The sequence below is a fragment of the Leiobunum rupestre genome, chromosome 2 (assembly GCF_980474605.1).
Source record: "Leiobunum rupestre chromosome 2, qqLeiRupe1.1.hap1, whole genome shotgun sequence".
NCBI lineage: Eukaryota > Metazoa > Arthropoda > Arachnida > Opiliones > Sclerosomatidae > Leiobunum > Leiobunum rupestre.
Window position 1 is genome coordinate 80,472,495 of NC_143385.1, and position 15,496 is coordinate 80,487,990.

Consider the following 15,496-nt stretch of genomic DNA (forward strand, 5'->3'; position numbering starts at 1 on the left):
AAATGCCCTACGCCAGCGTCCACACGCCCGGACAGGTGACAAAACCAGCATTTGTAGCAGAACCCTACTACTGATGGTCGCACCGTCGACGCAAGCCGCTCAACCCAGCAGAAGGTGCAAAAATGGGGCGACCAACTCGCCACTTCGCACACAGCAGTGGGAATAAGAGCGGATGCTCTGGCAACGCCAGCCGACACCCTACCTAGAAAGGTAGAGAGCCAAGCCCATTGGAAAGAGCGCCTAAAGGGGAACGGCGGGCACACGGCAGACCTCATAACGCGGCACAGCTGGCACCGGATATCACGGTGGAACCCCAAAAGGCCGGGAGATGGGCGCCGTGCCCTCATACGGAGGCCCCTAGCCCCACAGCAGGCAACGCAATCCGCCGAGACGGCCAATTTGCCCGGCCCCTCTCCGTTAGCCTGGGCCGAAGCTCAGTTACCAGCCCACACCGGACTGAAGTCGGAGGTGGAGATAGGACCATTTGGACGGAGCTAACATCTCCCAGTGCGCCACCGCCCGTGCTGTGTTACAAGAGCTGGACCCCGACTCCCCGGTAAAGCCACCAGTTATTGCACACTCCGACCCCTCGTGGGCCTGTAATAAAAGGCTGGAAAATGAAGCTACTGTGACGGTTAAGCATGGATTAAATACTCAAATAGAAGCTAGTATTGGCAAATTCCAATTAATGGGCAACGCCACTTCAATTTAAAGTCCTTAAAGAGTGCCGTCAGGATAACGTCGGCAAGACTAGTATTATAGCAAGTGGCAGCTCTATCATTGCCACCTGTATTATGAAAAGGCCCCTGTTATTAGAAATCCCATTCTTCGAAAAACGCGACTTTACTGGAGAGGGTGGTGCCATTTATGAAGGTCCAAGCAAGCTAAAATTCAAAATAGCCAAATGATGCCGTCATCAGAGTTCCATTGTAGTTAAATATCCCGCTTAAAACTATTGTTTATAATTGCTGTAATTTATGTTATTTAACAATTTATAAATGATCCAATCAACGCGAGGGATACCTATAAGTAACGCATTTTTTATTTCGACATCTATTAATAAAAGAGCTATATTACGTCGAGCCGCCACTTCCTTCAACTTTACAAAGAAAACTCGATATCGGTGAAACTATTAGTGGTTCAACATGTAGTTTTCCAAAAAGAAGAATGTGATCGAACCAAACCTATTTCAATTTTAAAGAGTGCTGTCTATTTTTGCGGTAACGAAGCGGTTTTCGAAATGTATAATAAGAACAATTGGTTTTAAAGAAACTCTCATGAAAATAGCCAAGAAAAGAAGAGACGAACTGGGAAAAACCGTTAAAACACCGAATATCATTGAAACTGATTTAATGGATGACCAATATCAGTACAGTGGTTTCCATAAATATCAGATTCTGGCCAGAGAAAAGCAAAAGCATTATATTTTGCAATTTTATTTGAAATAAATAATAATTAAATTTTCAATATTTCTTATTGATTTCTCAATAACTTGTTAATAAAAAAAGTGGTTTGAACCAGTCTGGCCGGTTCTTGCCAACCCTGTATATAATCCTACAAAATAATACGGCTCTACTAAATATTCCAAGCTGATCGACACTAATATCGACCAGTGACATCATCACTATATTTTTATATCATCAAATTTCCACATTCTTCAAGGCCAACAGTCGTAAGTCTCGTAACGGGCTTCAATGGTTTCAATGACCACCACTTCCGCGAATTACACTCGGAGCTACTCGAAATTGAACCCAGTACAACAAAATATTAAACAATATTAAATAATAATAATAATGTACGTCAATAATTAAAATATGAAAGGTTTAATGTGAATATTAGTAACATACAGTACATTGCTTTTTTGCATTATATTTGTTTTTAATATTATGTTGAGAGATAAAAAATTAAACACAAAGAAAAGGTTTTGAAAATGATTAAATGATAAAGTCCTTTTACAATAAAAGTGAAATATCCGTCGTGTAATGATTCAGAGCAGATAAGTTTAAATGGTTATTTGATATTGAGCTAAATCAGTTAGAAGGCGTTCAACAAGAAGAACCGCAGGGTGGTCTTCGTCTAATAACACTTTAAATATATTATTTGATTTCAACAGTGATTCGAATGCGTGTTTTACTTTTCCAATTTTAGAGTACAATTGAGAAATTTTACACCAGAAAATTCCATGTTCATGGTGATTTTCCCCCTTGTAAAAATTGTGGACTTTCAGAAGTTCGAGTCCCATAGAAATGCCATCATCTGTCAGGCTCAGATAAAAACAGCACTGAAAAGCGACTTCCAGGAGGCGCAATCGACAAATGTGGTACTCGCCCAGGACGTTCTTCTGCTTTTTGAGAAGGTCCACACATTCCTTCAACGTACGTCCTAACTCATCGATAGACTTAGAATTTTCTTGAATTGTTACATGTAGATCGTAAAATGCTTTAGACAGAGCGACCACGTTCGAGTCGGTGGCTTTCTGGGCGTCCAGTATTTGGAATCTAGCAGCTTCCTTCTCGTCATTCAAACAAGAGTGACAACGGCAAGTGAAGTAAAACTGGCGCTTTAAAAAGTCTTGTCTTTGGGCTTTTGGCAGGGCAATGTCCAGGTATGAAATGCTTATTCTCCTGAAGTCATCATGCGGAATGTCCTTGACCGCTCTGACTACCAAAGTTTTGCCGTTGAAGGACCAGTTCGCATCAGGGTCACAACTGTGGTCGAAGATTGAGAATCCCAAATACAAGCCACAACCAATTTTATGAAATCCACCGTCAAGGATTTCATTCCAATTAACGGACAATATGCAAAAAACATCGAAGAGCAGCTTCCTGTCATCTTGATTGTTGGGGTCATAAAGGTCCGGAAAGAACTTGGCAAACTTTAGTCCCTGCATCACCTCAAACAACAACATCTTTGGTAAATCTTTGGAGATTTCTTCCTGGTGTCCCATCAAATCGTCGAACGACCTACTGTAGCAGCCGACAGTTTCTCGAAATGAGGTTCTTCCATTTTCTCCAGCCATCTTTATCTTCATGTAGAGTCTGGCCATTATTAGGTCTTCGGCTTCCAGCGGAAACTTCTTCAAACGGGCGCATTCCAGCTTGTGGAAATCTGACCAGGCCTTCCTTTGGCAATGGACGTCGCAGAAATAAAGCAGTTGGCATTGACTACAGCGTTTTGGCTTTGGTCTGGTTTGTAATGGCTGCCGAAATTCATTTTCTTTGCTACTTCTCAGACAATGGTCGCATAACATTCCCTTTGCGCTTTTGAAGGCGGCAAACACCAGTGGTTCGGATCTGCAAATTACGTCTCCTCGACTATATCCCATCTTTTTATCTAAATAACTTTTAAGTAATTTATGTTAAGTTGTCTGTATCTATGCACTTATTACCTTATATGAGTTTGTTGGGAAAGGTTTTTACTAGCACATATTAAAAATTGCCACCAAGAGTTCTAGCTTATGAAAAGTGTCGCTAATTTCAAAACACCGCAAGGACTACAGTGCCATCTGACGCAATATTTTTAACAAACAAGTGGGCTAGGTAAAACTCAAGCAGTTACATTTGTTTTCAGTTGTCTTTAAGGAGTCGAAATTGGAAAACTAGACAACTTTGTTTATTCTACACCGCCCCCCCCCTCCGGTAAGCATTAGACACTTTAATTGCGTATTGAAAAATGTACAAAATCATGTCTACTAATTAATCGATTCCGAAAAACAGTGTGTGAAAATTTCTTTCCCTAATGTGGTGTTCAAACGTGTTATTTTCAACTCGCTCTAGTCACTGCCCACTATTACCATGAAGGAAAGATAAGAAGAGCCGACTCCGGCCTTTTTTGAAATGTGCCTGGGAGCCCTGCTGACTGCAGCGCCTCTAGCCGTCGCACTCTCCTGCAAAAAGAGAAGAGTGCAAGCGCCAGCTCCACTCTCTGAAACGCAAGTAAAAATAATGTTACTAATGAATATTGCATGTTTATGTATTAAAATGCATTGAAATTCATTATTCTTTATATATTTGGTATCTTAATTTTAATATAATACCTTTTCAATAGACTGACAGTTGTCAATGTCATTATTAAATGCCAATCAGACTGTGATCAGAATTCACAATGGACGCGCTCTGAGCTCCAAAGAGTGCGAGAGTTATTTTTGAGCGCGAGTTCCACTCTCGGGCCAAAATAGAGAAGAGCGCGAGCTCCACTTTCGGGCCAAAAAAGAGAAGAGCGCGAGCATGAGCGCCACCATCTAGCTCAATATTAAAGAGCGCGAGCTCGGAAAAATCGGAATTTGCCCATCTCTGATATTGGCCGAAGATCAAAATAAATTAAATCGTCGTGTCTACTTTGGTTCGAGCTGTTCCTTTTCAATTGTTGTAATGCTCAATGGAAATTAAATGAGGGGATATCTTTTTTCAACTACACTAAAAGTCATTAAATATATAAATATGAATAAATTAAATATTAAATTTTAAATTTCCCGCGCTAAACGATAATGATTAAATCGTATGACAGCCAGGTGGCGATAGAATCGTAATCCCAAAACTGCCTTTGTACCTCAAAGGCAGAGTCTGCTCTCCTTATGGCCTTATCTTTCCATCATGTTTTTACACTATGAAGTTAAGTTAGCCCAGGTATGGGGATTGAAACTCTCCAGCAGGGACGTACCTTGGGGGGGGGGGGGGGGACCGGGGGGAGCTCACCCCAAAAGCTTTGTAGAGTTGGCAAATCGAGGTGGACTTGGCAAAAAGAAAATTATGAAATATGTTTGTTAATTAAAAAACTACTAAATCGATTGTAAACAATGTTCCAACAAATCATTTAGAATTTCCCAGCAATTTACTTCCCTAAAGTCTTTAACTATGTTTGAGATTTCTATGTAGTTGCTTCTCCTTATGCATAACTTACAAGACCTGATTTCTATGCTAGGCAGCTAGTATGTCGAAACTTTAGTTCAGCCTTGTGGTAAAAGCTTTTGAAATTGTCATTTTTCCTACAGCACCTTATAAAATTCCAAGGCAGATAGACGCGTGATAGAGAATATCGGTTCTTCGTTATTATTTCACGAGCCGATAATTCCTCGACGATACCGGACTCTTTTCGTCCTATGTGAAAGCGCGTTTCAAAGGGGGGCGTGTTTTTATATTATCTTCCATCCATTGTTTCAGCATGCTCAAGCCTACGCTCTCCTTACGTCCCAAGGTTACTAGAAAAAAATTTCTGCTTACGTCCAACAACGTAAGTATACAAGTCATACTGATATTGGTAGCTTAGCTTCGTATGTGTTGAAAACAAGGGTGGAATAGATGTTGTACGTGTTTTGGCGGGGAAACATTGCTGTTTGAATTAAACAAAATATTAAAATGGTATACCTCTTCGCTTTTTCGCGGTGTTATATGCGCCATATATTAACAGTTATAAATTTTGATAAAAATATATGGTCCTGGTCTTTCGAATTAAATAATTTTGATAGTATATTTATTTTAAATATTTGAAAGCATATTTATTTTAAATATTTGAAAGTATATTTATTTTAATTATTTGATAGTATATTTATTTTAATTATTTGATAGTACAGTTAACTATAAATTTAATAATAATCAGCGAGCCTAGTGTTGGTATACAAAGTTAGTTTCTGTATATTGTACTAGATGGCGCTATACGCTAGTATCTACTAGATGGCGCTACTGACTGATATAGTCGTAAACTAGACGTTATCTGTTTTTTATTCTTTTTGTTGTTGTCAATGTAAATAAGTTTTTTGTCGTTTTGTTATGACCAAGGCCCAATAAGAGAAATGGCTGAAACAATGAAAATACAGTTTGACAAGCTCAATGGTTCAAATTATCAGACTTGGAAATTCAAAATTGAAATGCAACTGATAAAGGATGACTTGTGGCATGTAATATCGACTCCGCCACCGGAACCGATAACTGCACTTTGGACCCAGGTCCGTAGCCATGGGGGGGGGGGGGGATCTCTTTCGCCCGACCTAGCCTTTTCTGCAACTCAACTCCGACGCCCCCTTTTGGGACAATTCGCCCCTCCTAAAATACGGTTCGCCCGCTCTATATCGATGTCCTGGCTACGGCCCTGTTTGGACCAGACACAATGATAAAGCGAGAGCTACTATTGGTTTGCAAGTAGAAGATTCTCAACTAATGCACATACGTGATAAAACTTCAGCGAAAGATGTTTGAGTGGCTCTGAAAAATTATCACGAGAAAGGCCGAAGCTATTCCGGACGAAAATTCCGGCCGCATGAGCCCCAGACTATTCCGGCCGAAACTTACGGCCGGAATAGCTTTCAACTAAAATGTGGCTAAAATGGCCGAAACTTTCGGCCGGAATAGCTAACGAATTGTTGGAGGCTATTCCGGCCGAAATTTTCCAAACCGAAAGTTTCGGCCGGAATAGTCGTCCATCAGCAACCAGCTAATTCGGCCGACATTTTCCCGTCGTAAAGTTTCAGCCGATTTATACAGCCCAGTGAGGGCCGTCTAATCCGGCCGAAACTTTCCTTTTATAAAAAAAATTACTAAACCTTAATTTTAATGGTAAATCGTGTATTATTGAGAAAAACAAGCAAACTTATCGAACCATTAATACTAACTATTTAACCATGGGCAGTAAATTAAGAGGACAGGTTTTCGATAGCCTTCCACAGTGCATTTTATTTCTCCGCGCGTATCAATCAGCTCGAGAGACTCCGAGGGAGTCTTGCAAGGTCGTTTGTACCACGTGATCTTAAAATTTTAAAATGGCAATCTAATGCGGTTGATATTGTTACGTAATTTTGGTTTTTTAATTCAATAAAAACTATCAACTGATATTTAGTATATCATATTTAATCTATAAAAACGTGAAAAAATACGTTGTACTTCGTGTTTATCTTTTTTCTTTTTTCGAACAGTATATCGTCCACTCTTAGCGATACTTGTTTTTTTTTTCAAATAACCTTGGCCGACTCCCTTAGTGTGATTGGTTTACGGGGGCTAAAAACCAGGCTTTTTACCGATCCTCTAAAATCTACTATCCATGATTTAACTGACTTTTTGCCAATTATTATTTTTCGTTTTCACCTTGGAGAGTAGACACGAGGCGATAAATTCCCAACGAACTTTATCTCGAATAATATTACTCTTCCGGTAATAATAATAATAATAAAAATCAGCTAGGCTAATACCCAAGGCACCACCTTAGGCCTAAGTCGGACTTTTGAAGCCTTTAATTCAGGTGGCCGGGTTACAATGCGTAGGAGGGTGGTGGCAAGCCCTGCAAGCCCACAGCACGCGATCGAGCCAACAGCTCCCTACACTAACTATTACCGTTAACCTCAACAAGTTTTTATGGAAGGGGAAACCGAAGAACCCGGGGGAAAACCCCTTAAACAAGTGGGGAGTGAACTTGCAAACTCAACGCAGAAGGAGTTGTTCCGAGTTTTCACCCAGTGCCGCAAGCTGGGATCGAACCCGGCTCCTCTTGCTGCGAGGCGAAAGTGCTAACCACTCTGCCACCCCACAGACGAATAAAAGTTTTCGTTTGGATTATACTACACTCGTTTTGGAATCGTTATGTTTCTAATAATGAGTTTGCAAGTTCTCTCCCCACTGGTTTAAGGGGTTTTCCCTCGAGTTCTTCGGTTTCCCCTTCCATAAAAACTTGTCTAGGTTAACGGTAATAGTTAGTGTAGAGAGCTGTTGGCTCGATCTCGTGGCATGCAGGGCTTGCCACCACCCTCCTACGCATTGTAAAACGGCCCCCTGAATTAAGGGCTTCAAAAGTCGCATGATGACTTAGGCCTAAGGTGGTGCCTTGGGTATTAGCCTAGCTGATTATTATTATTATTATTCTTACTGAATGTGAAATAAATTAATAAACATAACTATAGTGAAAGCTAAAAGTCGCACTGAACATTGTTTTTAAAGGGAGTACGTAGATCCATGTTTATGGTGGATCAACGAATTTTCCATGTCTGCCACCAGGATTAACAAAGCTAGGAGTGCTTGGCGCTAGTTACCCAAAAACGAGTTTAAGCAGACGATTTTTGTATTTACTAGGTACTCCCTTTAATGATAGTCTGTCGTAGAGCGATTGCGTAATCGGAAGTTTTGGATCAGGTACGTTTTGGCGTACTATCCGTTAGCAAAATAGCTGCCGGTTTCAGATCGTTATCAATACGAGCAAAACACGTTTATTAGTACAAGAAAGTTAGCTCGAAATTAAGGTGAACCCTCAAAAAATTAAAACAAAGCTGAAAGTTTCCTACTTTATAGATTTTGGGGCGCTCTTTCACGTGGTGTGGTCTCCGGTGTTCTCCCGAAGGTGGAATTTCCGCCATCTTGGAAAATGGTGGCCAAAATGCAGTGAAAATTCAATATCTTCCGTATGGCTTATCCAATTTATATGAATATGTCGCATCTTTTATGTTTTTAGGTATTGAGTCATATTACAAGTCAAACAATGACTTAGCCCTACAGCACATATGTATATAATTTGAAAAACTAAATAAATTTGAACTTGAACTTGAAGTGCGTAATTTGAGCGGGCAGCTAAGACCAATTTCACAAATTTGGTAATTATCGACGTTATAAGCATAATATAACGTTATAAGCATGTCTTAGGTAGAATTTTTATTCTTGAAACACTGACATAGTTTCCTCCATTTTATATAATTGCGGGAAAAATAAATGTTACATCAACTTTGGTTTTATTAATTTAAGAAATATTTTTGGAACAGTTTACTTTCATATTGTCTAGTAAAGACTCTAGAAAACGTTATAAAATAAAACCTACATATCAAGTACAAACTATTTTTTAATAGATATTATGAAAAATATCTATTCATCGGCATCCTCGTCTAAAAGTTCCGTATCGAAATCTCTACGTTCATTCGTACAAGATATTCCCTTGCATCGCCTACAAATTGAGGAACAGATTAGACTAATCTTTCGGCATTCACATTTCAAATCGCAGGCGTCTTTGCATTTACAAGATATCATCCGAAGAATCCCGGTCGGTGCTGTTTCAAGAGTGTTTATGATAGGACGAAGTTCACTACCCACCTGTTTCCAACCCCAATCTGTTGCGTTGAGGCCGTTACCTAGCCAAGTTTGAACTTGGTGAAAGACACGCACGGTATGAGTGTTGTTTCGCAGCTGCGCTATTTGGAGGTAGTGATGCTAGCTCAAAAATTGAACTAATAGAAGACCCAGCGGTTGCTTTTGTAAATGCGTGGAACCGTTGTCCGTCCAATGTATCCGTTTCATTTGCTCCATAAAGTCTCAACAAAAACATTTCACCGACTCTAGACACTTCGTCATGGGTTGAGCTAGGCAAGCAAAATATTTTTACGGCTTGTCGAAGTTCTTCGTTCTTCTTTAAAATATTAAACGCATTTTTCTTTCCTTGTCGATAAAGTGCTGATGTTGTGTCGCAGCCAGTCATAGCGTGAGGGAACGGTAAAATCTGAGTCATATCAACTAATGTCTCTTGAACGTCTTTTATTTTAATAATTTTATCGGAATTATTTTCGTGTTTTGGCTTTACGAAATAAATATTACTTTTAAACGTGGGACGCGAAAGCGCAATTAGCAAAACCAGTAAGTCAGTGTCTTCTCCGACCAGCGCTATATTTTCGTGAATTTCTTCAAGCGCTAATTCAACTGTAGTGTTAACAATAAGGGTATCGGCATCTTCTTTCGCTTGCTTTACTGTGAATCCGTGTTCCTGAAACTAGATTAACAAGTTCTCAATAAAAGACTGCTTGTTTCAAGGATTTTTCACGAATGTTTCTTGAGATGTCGACGCTTGAATATTGTCCTCTATATTCATGTCAATAGCCATAATTTTAGAATATCTCCTACGTTGCTCCTCATCTTTGGTCGTTAGTGTTTCGTTGTATCCACCAAAAACTATAGTGGCATTAGCACCATAATGTGTTTTAACAAATTCTAAATACAGGGAAAGAACTTCACCGTAAGTGCATGGACGAGGCCACACTACTCGGTGAAGTAGAAACCCACCATCTAAGACTAAATGATTGAAATCTAAGTTCGATTGGGTTGATGAACTATTTTCATCTAGAGTAGCTTTGTTGGTTTTCCTAAACGAAATTTCGTCAAAGAGTGCCGGGGCGATTGGTGACAGCTCAAATTGAAGATATGTCTCTAAATTTTCTCCACGTTGTAAGGCACTGGCAATTCTACCAAAAAGTTGCTGTGGGTTAACAATTACCTCGTCTTCGTCCATTTGAACGGAATTTTTCATCGCTGCTAATGGTTTTACTTTGTCATTTCTTCGTAGCTTCACTTCAAAAAACCTCCTTCCTACCATGCACTTTATGGATTCACTATCTACTTCTAAAGCTGAATCACTATTTATCGTAGTATCTGCGATTAAACCCGAAGCAAGAGAAACCAGGGAAGACTATCTTAAATGGTGAGTGGTCTCTTAACCATCCATAAAGTTTTGACGAGTCTTTGACGTCACGTGCTTGTCTAAAGTCTCTAACTTCGACGTGTTGTTCAGATGTAGCTGCCGTGACGTCACAATAATCTTCTAGGGCCTTACTTATAAGGGCACGTACTGGAGTTGTTAACACCAATCTAGCAATTGTACTTTCAGTTAAACCACGTCCACGTGTTAGCTCACCCACCACCTTCCAAGATCGCGTCAGAACTTGTTCGATAGTCATGTCAGACCAGATTCCGGACCAATATTTATTTGAGCGTCTAACGGCAAAATACCCATTTTTAGTGAAATTGTTAAAATCTTCCAACGACATTGAGTTTTCGAGCTCAGAAATTTGCTTAAGGTATAGGTGAGCTGATTTGGCGTAAGCTAAATGTCCCGAAGCGTGTAATTAAGGCAACATTTTTTGAACACAGTATAAGTGTAAAGACCAATGTCCACTCCGCTCGGCTCTAACAAACAAGCGCATGACTTCAACAAGCTCAAAATATAATGCCCATAATTTAGCTGTTCAACTTGTCTTGCTTATGTTTTCTTCAAGATATTTTTCGTACTTCATAACACTCCTGCATCTCCTCAGTAGTTATTAAATTAAACATTTACTCCGCATAGTATCGAGTATAAGCTTTCCCAATCTATGCTGCTATCCAATCGTAATTTCACTGCTCTTAACCATTCATCACTTCGAATTGCTGTACGATTTTCTAGAGTTGTTTTTATTTGAAAAGTTTCAACCAAATGTACTTTTCCTTTATTTCCCAATGGTTTTCGAACTGATCTAGATACATCTTCACCACATAACAAGTAATATTGTTTAAAGTCAAAAGTTGACGTCTTCGATCTTAAATGTGTTTCCTTATTTTCAGTAGACGTACTGGCCTATTCTAATTTTTTAATATTATCGTCACGAGTATATTCCCTTCTGCAGTTGTCATGTAACCGAGCCTCGGACTGATTTTGGAGTTTTTCATGCCGCTCATCTTTCCTTCTTAAACTTGCACTAACGAGGGTTGGTAATCCGCTCGTAACTAATGTAGTTTTTCTACTATTTAATAACTCGTCACAGATTATACATTTATTATCCATTTTAAATGAAGAAAAATACGAAATATTTTAGAGTTTTAACATCTTTCTTCTGCTAAAACTCAATCGCGACTGACCCCATGCTTAGGTAAAAATGAACTCAATTATTTTTGTTTTCTTTATGGTACGAGGTCCAATTTCAGTGTTTCGATGCCCTCTCACCTCCAAGGTCATTTCGGCGAACAACCGTACGAAGATCGAAAAAAAAAGCCGTAGGTCGTAACAGCTCGGAGATAGGTCGTCGTGTCCATATTTGTCAAAAGGGTTTTTTTTTGAACAGCTGCGAAATTCAAGTATTTATCCCTTGCGTAGGGTCACACGAAGTAATTACACAACCGGAAATAAAATTATGCCAAACTATTAAAAAGATAGTTTTCAATCAAATACCCAAATAATTAAAGCAATTAACAGTGGTCCTTATCGAAAATAGGCTCTGATTAGAAAGTACGATCAGTTGAAGCGTAATCGCGATTCGCGAGTAAGGCGGGTTGGACTACACGTGACGTGTGACCAATGCACAAAATTATACCCTAGCATTATATATAAATAATTCCATACTGCCGGGATTGTGCCTAAAAAGAATAAGTGCAATTTGATAGTTTACGTTACTTCTAAAAAGTAATAAATCACAATTCTTTCCAAGTGGCCTAACATATCAAGCATAATTACGCACTTCCGGTGCATAATATGACTAAATACCTTGAACATTTTAAGTATTTTTTCATGTAAATCGGATAAGCCATACGAGAGATAATGAATTTTTACTGAATTTTGGTCGCCATTTTCTAAGATGGCGGAAATAACACCAATGGGAGAACACCGGAGACCACACCACGTGAAAGAGTGCCCCAAAATCTATAAAGTAGGAAACTTTCAGCTTTGTGTTAATTGGTTGCGGGTCAAAACCTATTTTTCCTGTACTATATGTTTCAAATTCGAAAATAACTACCTTATGAAATTAAACGAATGTTTAGTTATTTTTTATATAACGATTCAATTCGCGACCGAAAACTACGGGTACGACCTCTTTAACGGCAGAAGAAAACAGTAAGAGGTAATTGCTTTATTATTCAGAACAGCATTGAGTGCCAGCTTTACACATTTTTGATTCTAGCAGACGCTACACACTCAAGAAGTGGCGTGAAAACTTCAGCGAATAATGCATCATTACAGTTTTAAAAGCGTTTAAATTTTCATTGAGCCTTGGCTGCATCAAGCCGCGATTTCGTTACTTGGCAGTTTCCAAACACAAGGAGCAATTCGCAGAAGCTTGTTAGTCCTTACAATGTTTGTCACATAATGATTTACCTTGCATTGGCGAAACCGACTATCATTTAATAATTTTGCACTGAATGAATGGGAAGTGTCATACTTATTTTACTATGTTACTTATGCTATATCTCGCTCGCACTCACTAGCTTGAGATCTGCTGATGCTCGCAGATTTTTAGCGCCTAAATCGTTGATCCTTACATTTCACTCTTTTTGGATCGCTTAAATTGGCGCTCCTCTCATTTTCGATTTGTGATATTTTAAATGCTTAAAAACCGCTCAAAATTAAAGGAGCGCCCATAAAATTCTTCAATGTACGTGTTCCATAAAAGCAATACGAATAGTCCGGGCCACGCAGACGAGTCGCAAGGGGAGGGGGGAGGTTGAAAATTGAAAATTTATGAAAAAAAAAACACTTAAAAGGTTGGAAGTAGGGGTGCTAATCAACCACGTTTCTAATCCGCTCCAAGGGATAGAAAGGGGGGTGGAAATCAACAACATTTCTAATCCGCTTCTAGGGATCGAAGGGGGAGGGGGCGGCAAATAGGAAAATCTATAACAATGATTTAGAGTTTTGAGGGAGTCGTGTAATTGAAAAGAACCAGCGACTATTGCTCCGACACTTGGGAAAAATGCTTATCGCCGCCCCTGTTTAAACCAGACAGTCTCGGAAACCATTTTTAAAGCCAGTGAGGTTCTAAACTTAATGTACAAAATAAAGACCTCAGTATCTTTCCTGAATTTTTTTAGAAATGTAAAACGTCTTTCTGTAAGACCGACGATAAATATTCAAAACCATACCACGAAGGCATTGCATGACGGTGTAGTTTTTCCTTCACTCTAATTTCCTAAAAAACATACATTGAAGGGTTGATATGTCAGCATAGGCATACTGTGCATTCTCTAGTACTAGGCCTTTATGTGGGTAAATTATGACCACTCGAAAAACCAAAATGCGACCCTAAGTTGTAACTTTTTCCGGGTGGAATTTGTATATTTCATTTCAGTAAGTAAATTATCAAATAAGACTAATAATATCATTCAATTTAATGAAATATAAATGACATAAAACATCATGCATTGTTATAATACATTCTAAATAAATTAGACCAAACAATTAACTTTCCGTTAATATTCTAAATAAAATATATAAATTATCTTCCGTCGCGTACCCTACTTCGTCGTAAAATGTTTTTTTCCACCATACAAAATGTTGACAGATTGTAACTGGTAAACTTAGGCTTAGTAGTAGTACTACTACAAAGTAGTCTACAAAAGAATCTGTACAATGCCGCAAGCGGGAAATGTTGCTCCTGAAGCCAAAACAACAAAATTGTGCCTCCGACGGAATCTATTCACTAATTACTACTCACTAGGTATTTTCGAAATTCTATTAAAAGTGTGATTTTAGATACAGTAGAACTAACGACGGGTAGCATTAAGTTATATGCAGAAAACAAAATATAATTGTTATCAAGAATAAACAATCAAGCAATATATTTATAAATATTGAAATATAAATTGAAAACCTTAATTTTTTTATTTTATTTTCACTCAATATATACACGACGACGAAGTATTAAATATGTACTGAAATCTTAAGGGCTTTTTTTCCAATGATATACATGGTGACACGTCACGCTTGTAAAGTAATTTCCAAGGGGTAATTCTAGGGAAAGTAGTTATGAAAAATTCCCTATGAAAATACAACCCACCGGGTAAGGTTCCATAGATAGGAAGTCAGAAAAACTGATTGAAAAACTTCATCTACAATTGAAACTTTCCGTATAGAGGCGAAACGTATTAACTCCAAACATATAGCAGACATTCGCTCTCCGTGGGGCTTTAGTTTTGCTTCGTCTTGTTCAAGCGGTTACAGAGGCCACTAGAAAACAATTAATTTATTTCATATTCAGTAAGAATTTATCTCATTATTAGAAACATAACGATTCCAAAACTAGTGTACTGTAATCCAAATGAATACTTTTATTCATCTGTCCCGGATTACCGGAAGAGTAATATTATTCGAGATAAAGTTCGTTGGGAATTTATCGCCTCGTGTCTCTACTCTCCAAGGTGAAAACGAAAAATAATAATTGGCAAAAAGTCAGTTAAATGGTTAGTATTAATGGTTCGATAAGTTTGCTTCTTTTTCTCAATAATACACGATTTACCATTAAAATTAAGGTTTAGTAATTTTTTTATAAAAGGAAAGTTTCGGCTGGAATAGACGGCCCTCACTGGGCTGGATAAATCGGCCGAAACTTTTACTACGGGAAAATGTCGGCCGAATTAGCTGGTTGCTGATGGACAACTATTCCGGCCGAAACTTTCGGTTTGGAAAATTTCGGCCGGAATAGCCTCCAACAATTCGTCAGCTATTCCGGCCGAAAGTTTCGGCCGTTTTAGCCACATTTTAGTTGAAAGCTAGTCCGGCCGAATGTTTCGGCCGGAATAGTCTGGGGCTAATGCGGCCGGAATTTTCGGCCGTAATAGCCACTCCGCACGAGAAAAGCACTTTGTGTAGTAAAGTGGTTTTATTGAAACGATTGTGTAGAAGTCAATTGACGGAATTCGGAGACATGGAAAAACATCTGGAAACAATGTTAGATATTGTGGATCGTTTAAGAGGTCTAGGTGAAAACTTAAAAGAAAATTTGGTTGTTGCGTTACTACTG

General features: G+C 38.8%; 1 protein-coding gene across 1 annotated transcript; it reads right to left on the reverse strand.

The window, feature by feature from the left end:
• Positions 1-2,002: 2,002 nt before the first annotated feature.
• Positions 2,003-3,325, reverse strand: LOC149959191 (histone-lysine N-methyltransferase SMYD3-like). Its single transcript, XM_090167363.1, has one exon. The coding sequence runs from the start codon at positions 3,323-3,325 to the stop codon at positions 2,003-2,005; it is 1,323 nt and encodes a 440-aa protein (XP_090023489.1).
• Between the last annotated feature and the right edge of the window lie 12,171 nt (positions 3,326-15,496).